Genomic DNA, 13,006 nt, shown 5'->3' with positions numbered 1-13,006 from the left:
CGAGGGCTAATCTGGGGGAAGTTTTATGCCCTGTGCTGTACAGAAGTTCAGAATAAATGGTGCCATCTGGCCTTGGAACCTGTGCACCCCAAGGAGTCTCTAAGTGGATCACACAATATATTTCCATCGGTTGTCAATAAGCTATCTGGAGGCCCAGCGGCACTCCACCAGGGCTCAGACATTCTTTGGCCTGATTCAGAAATACCAGGATAGCTTATATCAAGGTAAGTAAATAGTTGTAGCTACATGAGTGGTGTCCATGTTGCTGCACACACTGATTTTAAACTATTTTACCTTTTTGAATCTGTGTCCACACTGTGAGCAGGGCTGTGCTGATCAAAGCATGTTGCGCTGTGAGTTGGCGTCTCAGGGTACTAAGTGCTGCTTCTAGGTGCTAGACTTCCACAGCAGATTTTGGGATATTTCCTGGCTGTCTAAAGCAGCATGAGATTGGTGCTGAGACTCCTGTGATCTCTGCTGATGTATTCCAGCAATCTTTTAATGCTCATTTGCCTCTGCCTGACAGTGGGTTGAAAATGAAGGGTATGAAAAAAACACAGATGAACACTTTGGAGCCTTTATATGTTTTGTAGGACGACCTTGTATTATAGGTGACTCTAGTAGGTGAGCTTTTTTTTTTTTTTTTGTGTGAGTAGCGGGAGGAGGATTCTAGAGAAACACTGCTGTATAATATCCTTATTGAGCATCTAAAGTTACTTAAGCACTGCTTCCGGAGATGGTCTTGCATGCGCTTCAGTTCTACACTCGGAGGTCATTTAAAATAACATTTTCAGGAAAAAAAAACCCTTCACAATGCAGTTGTGGGAAAGCTTATGAGGAGTGAGGTGAAGGAGGGGGAAATCCCTGCTATTCCTAAATCAGTTTTCTGGAGTTGAAACGCTAAAGTTACTGGATCAGATTGGAACACACTTTCCAAACTCCTTTTTTAAACTAAGTATAACTCCCAGAACATGCAGGGCTATATGGTCTTGCTGGCCAGTATTTCCATAGGCTTAATTGTGTGAGTAAGTATATCAGATCATTGCCTGACTATATTTCCTGGAATTGGAAGAATATATTTAACTAATTAAAACAGGGGATGTGGTCTACAAGAAATGAGGGGGATGGAAGAGAACTGAGATGTAGTAGCAATTTCCCTGTCCATATATTTTCTTTTTTGAGATTTAACTTGTTTTTCCTGACTGGAGGTAATTTAGATATATAGTTCTAGTCTGATGTTTTAATATATACTTTATGGTTGTTTTAAATGCATGATATTCCTGTGTAGCTTCTGGAAGAATAAAGAAGTAAAAAACTACTTTCCTTGTCATTGTCCGTCCTTGGTTTGATCAATGTGGGTGTGTGCAATTGGAGGAATATATAGAACAGCTGCTATTCTGAAATAACTTTACAAGCATCTACACAACGTAACTGCTATTTCAAAATTTTGAAATAGTGGATGGCTTATTTCAAATTAGGCAAACCTAATTCTATGAGGAATAGGTATTTCAGAATAGGGGATGCGTAGACAGGAAATAGGAGCTATTCCTAAATAAGCTATACTGTGTCCACAGGCTCTAATCCAAAATAGGCTCTATTGTGTCTGGATGCTCTTTTTCAAAATAGCTGAGTGCTTTTGTGTACAGAGGCGCTATTTTGAAATGAGCTATTCTGGAAAATCTCTTCTCGAATAGCTTATTTCACAATGACGCTGCTGTGAAGACACAGGTTATGAGACTAAAACCTGGCAGATTTATAACACTAGATCCAACTAATTTTCATGATTGTTCCTGAAATACTCCTCTAACCAGAGCTTCACGTTTCACTATTACTGATACATGTGTTTTGCCTCTTGTCAAAGTGGGTGAACTAAATGTTCCAAGGAGGAAGCAGTTGTATGTACATTTTAAGTATGTTTAAGAGCAGTAAGAAAAGATTAGGGTTGCTCTACAGATAAGCATTTTGAAATTGCTTACTGCTGTCTAGCCTCTTTAAACAACTCGCAGATGAAAGGAGGGCTCTTGCTCAAAAGATGATGCTTGACAGGAAGCTACATATGTACAAAGGTTTAGTTTCTGTTACTGTTTGAACACTGTTTCCTTCTGTGTGCATTTCTATGCAGGGATTAATATAAATTTTATTCCTTTTACACTGGCCCATGGGATCACGAATCTGAAACCATTAAAGAAAATTTGTCCTACTAGCGTGGGTGTTATTCATGATGGAGTTTGGTATGAGAACATAAGAGCTGCTGAAGTAGGTTGCTCATGAAAGGACCAATGAAGCATGAAACCCTGCTCCACTCCTTATAATGCACAGTATCTAAAACCTTGTTTATGTGCCAACACCTGATTATCGTTATTTACATTAAAGTATGCCACTAGTTGGTGGGGGTCAACTCTTACCGCTGCTTTCACTAGGTATTTGCATAGTACAAAAGTTATGGGATTTTAGGGTAATGAGAAAGGGGTGTCTGTTACCACAAACATAATTTGGGTAGTAACAGAGAGGAAGTCTTGCTAGTCTATACACTATCAAAACAAAAAGCAGTCAAGTAGCACTTTAAAGACTAGCAAAATAGTTTATTAGGTAGTCTTTAAAGTGCTACTTGACTGCTTTTTGTTTTGATAATTTGGGTAGACATACTTACTCTTTTCCACACTGTGCTAACACCTCCCGTAAAGGAGTGCCCATCTTTACATTAACAACAAGAAGTCCTCTGGCACCCTATAGACAGATTTTTTTTGGAACATAAGCTTTCATGGAGCACAGACCCACTTTGTCAGCTTATACCTTGCCCACAAAACCTGTCTGTAAAGTACCACGGGACTACTTGTTGTTTTTGTGGATACGGACTAACACTTGTCATCCTTACATTGACTCAAATCACCAAAGGGCCAGATTAGATAGATTAATCTAGGACTGTGTCCTTAAAATATCTGAATTTGACTTGTGCTGAACAATGATTGAATTACAGAGATTTTTCTTCCAACTGACAGATATCAGCCCTCATTAGGACAATTGAGCATTCCAGCGGCTTTGAGGTGGGGCATGTGAGCTAAACAGTCGCTAAAATTTCTGGGTTCCATTCAATTTAGGGCTTTCGGAACGTTAATTAACACCTTGGATTGTTCTTAGATATATCAGTAACTTTTTTTTGGAAAATAGCCTTACCTTAAAAAAGGTCACAGCACACACCACAATAATTTCTTTGATTTGCAATGACCAGATACAGTGTGTAATGCTGTGACCATTTCAGAATAGAACATCGTGTAAAGAACAGTCATTAACAGTGCATTTATTTGTTTCTGCAGAAATTGCTGAAATTCCAGAAAGCATCTCCTTTTGCAAAGCACTACAGGTAGCAGACTTCAGTGGGAACCCACTGACCAGGTAACAATCCCCTTTATCCTAAGTGCTTTCCAGGCCAGCACCACAATCTTATTTAATTTGCTCAGTTTTTAAAGCAAGTATTATGATGTGTCTGAATTGCACAGAGTCTGTCTCTACCATGGGAAGGTGGGCACAGCTCAGACTTACAGGGATAAGTGTGTCCTTCTGTCTCATGAAGTTGAAGGTTATAGGCTGTGCAGTACAAATGTGAATTTAGTCCTTAAGAACACAAAAGCGCAGGAATTTCTCAGGCAAGGCCAGGAATATAAACCAGCAAAGGTATGGTGTTACTTTCCACGGTTACCTGGTTTTTCCAACTCTAGCCTTTGTCTATTCTTGGGATTTACCAATCAGTGGCTGGCAAGTTCTCAGCAGCTACCGGAGGCTGCAGCAGCTGCTACTTCTTCCTTTGCCCTGTCTGGTTGTGTGTAGCAGAAATGGGAGTAAAAGGAAAGGCTCTAGTGCATTGTGACTGACTTCAGAGCCTTAGAAAAAGGGAGGAGATCTGCATAAGTGATCCTTCCCCAGCAGAAAAAATGTAGCGTGTTTGTCTTTGTAGAGAGGTCACCAGTCCAACATTTCCTAGACATAGGGTCTGTCTGCCAGTAGCTGTCCATTCTCCTTAGCCTGGAATATTTAGGATAGTTTTGGTAGGTGGAACTATAACATGGTGGGACTGCAATGTGGAGTAAGACATAGCATTCACTAACTAAGGGTACTAATGATGGGCCAGGGTTCAATTTAGTGTGTCTGTTAGGGAGGTGTTGAATCAAACATTCAGGGCATTCCTGTTGACTCTGGTACTAGTTGCGAGGAAGAAGGGAAGCCAATGGGAAAGATTTTCCCATCTGTCTCCCACTGTGGCGATGGTGGGGAAATTTGTCCTAAGTTATGCTGACTCCAGCTATGCTATTCTTGTAGCTGGAACTGCATATCTTAGGTCAGCTTTCTCCCCTAATGTAGACCTGCCCTAAGCTGTCCTGCAGCTTGTTCCACTTGTTGCGCAAGGCCCTCCACAGGGTGGTTCTTGTCCTGTTTTACAGCCTTTTCAAGTTCTCTGTTGGCTTCTGAATACAGTCTCTGAGCATCCACTTTGGCTGCTCTTGTTTTGCTGCTGTTGACTGCTGTTTCTCTGTCCTTTCATTCCTTCGCTTTTCTCTGAGTTTATACTGTGATCCCTTCTTTGTGGTGCCTTGTCCCCTTTTCCAGTGTTTTATCACAGGTCTCTTTCTAGGCAGTTTTGGTGTGTTTCCCAGTTTGTGCCACGATAGCATTTTTGGGATGAGGGTTGTCAGAAGTGCATATCTGTTGGACAGCTCTGCTTGGAAACTGGCTCTTGTTTCTGTATCCTTCAGCTGCTCTGTGATGAATCTAGTCCCAGCTTGGTTGCTTTTGTGGTGTACTTCTTGAGCTTGAACTTGAGTTTTATCGTGACCAAATGATGGTCTGAACCTACATCTGCTCCTCTTGTGTGGACTCCCTGCATCGATTTTTCTGAAAGAACTGCTGATACAGATGTGATCAATCTGGTTTTCTGACTGGTGGACAGGTGAAATACAAATGATGCTGGATAAGGAATTCATGGCCAAATTTGAGCATTTTGGTCATGTGTGTTCTTCGGCTTGTTGATACCCATTTTCATATCTTGGAACGTGATATGCGGAAGTGCTGAGCTCTCCTTGCTGCAACCAAAGTCAACAAGAGCTCTGCTGGAACATACAAAATAGTCTAAAATGCTAAAGCAACGAGGGGTCTTGTGGCACCTTATAGACTAACAGAAATGTATGAGCAGTCCACCTGCATCTGACGAAGTGGGTCTTTGCCCACGAAAGCTTATGCTCATACATTTCTGTTAGTCTATAAGATGCCACAAGACCCCTCGTTGCTTTTGCAGATCCATACTAACATGGTTACCCCTCTGATACTAAAATGCTAAATAATCTGAAAATTACTTCCAAGACATCTCGGTTCAGGCATCCACGATAAGAGGACAGTTTTACCTTAATCTCTCTATGCCCCAGTTGCCTTCAGTAATTTAGGGATTATACTACTTCCTCACCCCACCATTACACTGTGTACCAAAGTGTTGTGTACCACAAAACAGCATCTTGATTTTGATGGGTGACTTCAATGGGAAAATTTGGAAGCATAAATACAGGCGGAGAACAGACCATGGGAAAAGATGGCCTAGGCAACACAGATGAAAATATAGAGCACTTCAGTGACTTTTGTTCCTTCAACTGACTAGTGGTAGGTGATAGTATTTTTCCACATAAATGAAGGAACAATGACTTTGAAAACCAAGATTCCCATGTGGATTTTGGTAAAGACTGGGCTCTTGCTCTCTTCTGCCCAGTGCCTTCAAGTCAAGCCAGTCCGTATCTACCTCTTCTGTCCCCTCAGATGAGATTCTTCTCTGATCTGCCTTCAAATCACATGGCTTCTTTCATAGCACTGCTTGAGAGCCAGCAAGCAGGAGCATTGAGAGAAGAGTAAGAAGTTTCCGGTCTAATGCCATAGAAGCCCAGCAGGTGGGAGCAGCAATTATAGCGAAAGTGTTGCTTAGTACCTACAGCCAGGGCTGAGCATGCTCAGTACAGGTGGAATCTTTGGAGCATTGAGCTGCAAAACTAACAATTCTCTATTGAGTGCATGCAAACTGAGATTTTACAAAATTGAGTATTTTCAACAGAACGTTGAAAAACATACATCCATGACACAAAGGCAGCACAGGAATTGCCTTTAGTCTCCCTTCTCTGAATCATGAGTGCTCTTTCTTCTCAACAAAATGGTTATGTAGTACCCAGAGGCACTGAGATCTCATACCAGGGTGACTGAAGTCTCTCCTCTACAGCCTTGGCTGAGAGCCAGCTGGACTTCAGCTCATGTGGTGGAGCACAAGGCTTTAGCCCCTATGATTGCAGGTTCATTCCCTGGTGCTGGCAACCCGGATCTGTTGGCGTTACACTTACATGACTTAACATGGAAAAAAATATTCCCTCCATCTTGGGTTTTGGAAATGGCTGAACCTTTTTTTTTTTGCTGAAAATTTTGAAACTATTCATCTTGAGCCATACACTCTGCATGAAAAAACTTCAGTCCAAATGGATAGTTTGGCAAAGTTAGAATCAAGTGAGAACAGGGTCTTTATGATGGAAATGTTGGGCAACCTTATGCACAGGCAGTGTTTCCAGCTCCAACTATCTAATATAGTAACATGAATGTTTGTGCAATCTGTTCTTGCTCTTTTGTGTATCCCATATTGCCTCCTTTTCTATGAAGTACTGAACTGTTTTGCAACCAGTGAGTCCTGTTCTTATTATCTCTAGGCTAGGGGTTGGCAACCAAAATAGCAAGAAGTCATTTTTTCGAATATAGCGAAAAACTCAAGAGCTGCAATGCATGTAAATACGGTATGGCCCTTAATCAATGATGTCAAACCACATGTTAAGAACAGCTCTCATGCAATGGTTTATAATGAGATGCGTGTTTACTGCAGGATGTTTTTCAAACTTTTTACTTATTCTATTTCTTCACTCTTGTGTGTTTGTACCACACTCTTCCTGACTTTCACTCCCAAACCTTCTCTCTCTCTCTGGTGGACACTAGGGAGAGTTATCTAATGTTTCAAGATCACATCATTTGCTATTTAGATATGAGTTGTTCACTTTTGGGCTTTTAGATGTTCACCATTTATCAAAGACAATCAGGAAGGTGTTTTGTTTTGTTTTTTTTTTACTTTGAATTATAGTGTCAGGAGCCACAAACAATTCCTGAAAGACCCACATGCAGCTCTAGACCTGCAGTTTGCAAACCCCTGCTCTAGGCTTAAATGCCTGTCAGAGATCTTTCCAACCTTTGTTCTTCTGCTGCGTCAATGATTTGCCTCATTGTTGAGGTTCCGGATGCGTCCATTACATATTCAAGCAAGAAACAATATTGTGCAGAAGCGGTATTCTTTAAGTCTGTGGTGTGTCCTCTACTCTGAAGTTGTCCCATGGTCAGGCGTGCGCACAAAATAGGGTAAGCAAGAGACACACCCTCAATAATTGGCAGGGCACAAAATCACTGTGATGCTGGGCCACTGCCGGGGGCACGGAACGTGCCATTGCAAACACAGTCAAATTTAAATCCCTGCTCAAGCACCTGCCCAGCATTTTACTTAACCGCTCAAACACTGCCATATTATTCTCACACTTCTTTCTCAGTCCATTTTCCCATGTTCTATTTTCATTTCCAGTATTTATAATGCTAGCCAGTATAATAATCTTCTATTGCAAAACTGGTTGTCAGCCTGCTTGTTTCTGTCTCATTTTAATTTACTCAGGACCATTTTTATGTATAATCTATCACTGGCCAAGCCTTTTAAATAGTTTTTTTTAAAAGGTAAACTCTACTACATAAGTAATCCTTCAGTTTAACCCCACTCTTCAAACAATTAGAATCCAAGAAAATCAATCAATATTTGAAAATGCACTGATCGTTCCAATTCTCTCTGAATCTGCAGAAAGAAGTCGTTCTTGCTTCATGCTCTAAAGATGGCTCAAATTAACAATTCTTATATGATCATTAGGCCAAAAGGCCTCTCCTGCTTCCTCACTAGGTCATCTTTTCCTTGGTGTGATTCATTGCTCACACAAACTGGGGTCAAACCAGGTACCCCCTGGTATCTAGCAAAATGAGCTGTGCGGGGTCTCTGTGCAGTATGTGTCCCAGGCTCTTGTATTTGAACTATTTGTTAAAACAGCTAACGAGGCAGCTCCCTCACATAATACTAAAACAGGCAGCATTTAAAAAATAAAACAAACAAACAAAAAAAAAGCCAAGTTTCCCAGGCGTCCCAAACAGTAATTCCTCCCTAATAGTATATGTTGCTGCAACAGCTTTTGATGATGTAGCAGTAGCTTTTGAATGCCCTTTTTGTGGCATTCTTTTTATGAGATATGCCTTGTGTTAATATATACAAACAAGAAGAAAATTGAATTTATTTTTTTCTCTTTCTAATGCCTTTTCCTTGTTTTAAGTACTATTGTTTTGTTTCTTTATAGAAGAGCCGCTTCATATCCTTTCCCAGCAACTATGTGATCTCATTTTCCCAATATGAATGATTATTGTCGTACGAGTGCTTGATTTATCTGAATTAATATCTCCATAGGTTGCCTGAAAGCTTTCCTGAGTTACAGAATCTAACGAGTCTTTCTGTAAATGACATCTCACTGCAGGCACTACCTGAGAACATTGGGAAGTAAGTTTGTTTTAAATAAAGATATGATCTTTAATTTGTTTTCACTGACTTAGATGTTATACACCAGGTGTATGCAAAAATGTAAAGCTTAAATTAACAAGTATGTTACACAAATGAGTACTTGTGTCAAGAATATTACATTTTTTTTCAGTTTAAGGACTTTCTCTGGGCTTTTGTAGGTCACTCATTGGGGTGACTTCTGAATTTGGAGTATATGTGCATGTTTTTTGGGAGATAGCAGTCTCGAGGTTTGGGAGAGGCTGGGTAGACTAAAGATGAAAGACTTAAAGGATATTATCATTTTGTTGATTATTCCTCTGTTAGCATGTCACCTACTGTTCTTCATTGTGCTGAGAAACTACAGATCTATTCACTGTGGGCCTGAGTCATCCTGCAGTCAGAGACCAACCCAGACCTGGCAGCAAGGGAGTGCTCCACCCACTGGATTTAGATCCAGTTTTATGTGCTTCCCCAGTGGCTGGTGGCGCTGGCAGAACCCTCTGCCACAGAACTTCTCTCAGGGAAATTGCAAACTTGTGTTTCAGATTTCTGACTACCAGACTGGCTTAGTTTCTGTCTCATTCTCAGCAGTGTCTCAGTGCTGTGTTTGCCTTTTGGGGAGACTTCTCCTCAGCTTTGCTCTTCCCGCCCTACGTATTTGCAGCAGCTGCTGCCCTGCAGGCTTCAGGGAGAGAACTAGGCCAAGAAGAAAGAGGCAAAAGGAAAGTTCTTCTTTCCCCTTTGTCTTGTCTTATTGAGAGTGTCTCAGCAGGGAGTCCAGCTGGGTGTGAGGCAGGGGTCAGCAAACCCTAGCACACATGCCACTCTTGGTACGTGAGCCGATTTGGAGTGGCATGCAACAGGGGCACTGGCTGCACCACTCTTCCCCCGTGCAGCATGGGGAGGGGGCAGGAGCAAAGGGCTGGAGCCTGCGCAGCACGCAACATGGTCAGGGCTGGAGTTGGAGCTCCCACTGCAGCACACAGGCCAGAGTTTGGAGCCCCCTGCCACAGGGCCAGAGGCAGGGGACCCACTGCCGCACAGAGCTGGGTCTGGAGCCAGATCCCCTTCTGCAGAGCCGCCGCCATGGCAGGAGACTGGAGCCCTGCCATGGAACCCCTGCGGCGGCACGGGGCTGGGGCTGCTGCTGTGGAGCCCCCATCTGAGCAAGAGGTCAGAGCCTTCAGTCTAGTCCAGATAGTGTCTCTTCTGTCCTCATCCCCCTGAGCTGAAAATGATCCAGACAGTATTGGTGTGATAGGCTTCAGGGGCAAGCAGCCCTTCCCACACAATAGGAAGTGGTAGAGCCTGGAGGGAATTGATTCTTGAACCTGGTCACCTTCCCTACGAGATGCAGAAGGGACCGTCCCTGTTGGGGAGAATAACCAATAAGCTCAAACTCTTTGAGGGCAGGAAAATTACAGCCACTTAAAAGATTCTTCGAATCCTAAGCCCCATTTTAGCTCCCTTCTCTCTGTGTTTTTCAGGTAAGCATAGATCTATTTTCCCTATTGTAACAGGTAACATTCAAGTCTACTATCATAGGGTAGCCATGGTGGTCTGTCCCTGCAAACATAATGAGAAGTCCTGTGGCACCTTAAAGACTAACAGATTTACGTGGGAAAAAGCCCACTTTGTCAGATTTTCGGCTCCATTCGTCTGATGAAGTGGGTTTTTGCCCGTGGAAAGCTTATGCCCAAATAAATACATTAGCCTTTAAGGTGCCGTAGAGCTACTCATATTATTTATGACTACGGGAATTGGAAGATTAGAGGGTATAAGGGTTTATTTCTATTGACAAAGCTTTTGTATTTAAGACATTCCACAAGAACATAAGGCTTCTGGGAAAATTTTATATACAGACACACTTTCCAGAATAGATGGAAAATGAAACTTCCTTACATGTCAGAAGGATGAAGCCATAAAATATCATTTTAATTTTAAGAGACTTTTGAATTACTTTGTAACTTGTAGATTTAAAATGAACAGAATCTTGGATTAAGCTCTATTAATATCTGTGAACTGAAAGACTGTATAGGACCAATGTCTCAGAAATGTCTGAGATGCATACCTAATCTTAGGCTTATTGTTTTCATTAACGACTCCATGAACAGGTGTGAGGCTGAGAAAGTTGGTGTAAATCAGGTTGACACAAGATGGGAAGGAATGCACTTTTTTGTTGACACACATTTGCAATCTGAGACATCACATGGCGTGGAATAAAAATATTCAACCTGTTGTATGGAACAAGGCAGAGGAGTTCAGATAGTGCATAAAATGGAGCTTAAAATGCAAGCTTGTTAAAGTGCAGTGTTACAACAGCAACGAATGAGATAGCAAGGCTTCACTCCGAATGATACAGAAAGTGGAGGGCTTTTTTTTTTATACTTGTACTGCTAGATATATTCAGTTAATGCTATGGGTTTTCCATCTTACTCTTGTTTGCCAAAGTGTGATAAGCTTAGCTTTAAGGAGATTTGAATATTTGTTTAGGTGGGACTGTGTAGGATATAGACTGTTTTCCATTAAATAGCAAAACTGAATGGTCATGAACTGAATGTTTACACTCTATTTTGTGAGCACTGTTATAGCAATTAAAAACTTTTAATGAATATCATGACTTCTGATCTTAATAGCTTTATCAACCTGTGTGAAAAATCAGGTGTTCATCTTGTTTTAACTTAGTATTGAAGGTCCCGTACTAAACTTTATTGAACCTTTCTGTTAATAGAGGCAGCAGAAAAGCAACTAAATAGCATAGCTCTTGAAAATAGCTGGAACTCTTACCTCATCTTGGCTGTGTCTACACTAGCCCTCTTCTTTGAAGGGGACACAGTAATCAGCCTGAGCAGAGAATTCTAATGAAGTGCTCTAATGAATATGCAGCACCTCATTAGGCTTACTTTGAAGTGAAGCTGTAGGACCCTCTGCCTCCAGGATCCCTACCTTACTGCCCTTCAGCATGCCTGACAACTTCTGTGCCAACAAGTCTGTTGCAAACTTTGAAGAGCTGGCATGCTGTGTAGCTGTGGGCACTGCAAAGTACTCCCACAAAATTTTGGGGAGTAAGGGCACTTTGAATCTGCACAGGTACTTCGAAGTGCCTGCGGCTCCATGGGATGCTGGCACTTCAAAGTATGCAACTTCGAAGTTGCCGCGGGAGAATTAGCCTAATGAGGTGCTGCATGTTCATTGCAGCACTTCATTAGTATTCTCCCCTCAGGCTGATTACCATGCCCCCCTTCAAAGAAGGGGACTAGTGCAGACACAGCCCTTTTGAATTGGCTTAGCACTTACCCCTGTTTCCTGTGGTTAGGTTGCATATGTTTCCTACGGCCCTGTAGTAACATAAGTAGGTGTGTCAATTTCCCTTGGCACAGCATCAGTGCATAGTTGGTGATGGGAATTTTGGTGTGATGACTTCTCACACGTACACAGTGGGTCTCCATGCCATTTGTAACCTAGGCAACCAGGGAACATCTTTCTTCCCTGGGAAACAGGATAAAGGAGGGAGGAGGAGCCTGGCTAGTTTGAACGGAACTGAGCAACTGAGTTTGGGAATCTTGGGGGACTTAGGAGGGAGGTAGAAGGGCCAGGGCCCTGGCTTGGGGAACCCCTGTAGACCCCCTCTCCCCAAGGTGGATTGTACTAAGTGCTTCTGGTTTTTGTGACAAGGCTGTTGTACGCTGCGTCCCTGTTGCCTAATAAACCTTCTGTTCCACCTGCTGAGTGAGAGTCATCTGTGTGTGCATCTGTGTGTGCAGGGCCTGATGACCCTCGTGGGATGTATTTCACTCCATGGGTAGAGCATCTGGCAGAAAGTGACTGGGGCAGGGGAGAAAAAAGATGGGCAAGTGAGATCCAGGCATGCTGACGGGAAGTAAGATGTGGTTCCTGGAGGCAGGGGACATACGGTTTCACCCAAGAGAGTGTAGTTGTTGCTCAGGAGGGATTATTCCTTGAGTCTGATGGAATGGATCCCAAGAGGCAGAGCGGTCTGCAGCCTAACCCCTGCAAAGGGTGTGACTCACAAGGAGGTTCGCACACTGAAGGAGTTTGTCTAGGAATCATGGGTAGCTGTGAGCAATCAGCCTGTGAGTCTGCAAGCCCTGGAAACAGTGGGGAGATGGCCTATAACCATCTCCTTAAAAAGGCCATTTCAGTAATATTCATCCGTAAACTGTAGACTGTCAAGATAGGAAATTTAAAATCTCATCTATAGATCCATTCTGTTTTTAAGCTCCCTGTTTTTTCTACCCAACGATCCTTTTGAAGATTCCATAGTAAAGCCCAGTAGTTTTGACTCTCTTTGTTGAACCCCATCCATTGTTGAAGTTGGTCCACTCTCTTAAAATGTGTTTTGTATAA

At 42.3% G+C, this 13,006-nt stretch overlaps 1 protein-coding gene across 1 annotated transcript in view; it reads left to right on the top strand.

The window, feature by feature from the left end:
• The window catches only part of LRRC1 (leucine rich repeat containing 1), a 99,953-nt gene that overhangs the window by 46,082 nt on the left and 40,865 nt on the right, over positions 1–13,006 (top strand). Inside the window, exons 3-4 of the mRNA XM_074991163.1 lie at positions 3,315–3,393; positions 8,549–8,638. Of these exons, the coding sequence (XP_074847264.1) occupies positions 3,315–3,393; positions 8,549–8,638 (169 nt within the window). The remainder of the gene's footprint in view (positions 1–3,314; positions 3,394–8,548; positions 8,639–13,006) is intronic.

The sequence above is a fragment of the Carettochelys insculpta genome, chromosome 3 (assembly GCF_033958435.1).
Source record: "Carettochelys insculpta isolate YL-2023 chromosome 3, ASM3395843v1, whole genome shotgun sequence".
Taxonomy (NCBI): Eukaryota; Metazoa; Chordata; order Testudines; family Carettochelyidae; genus Carettochelys; species Carettochelys insculpta.
The sequence above is the reverse complement of the archived record's forward strand: the minus strand, read 5'-3'. Positions and strand labels throughout refer to the sequence as shown.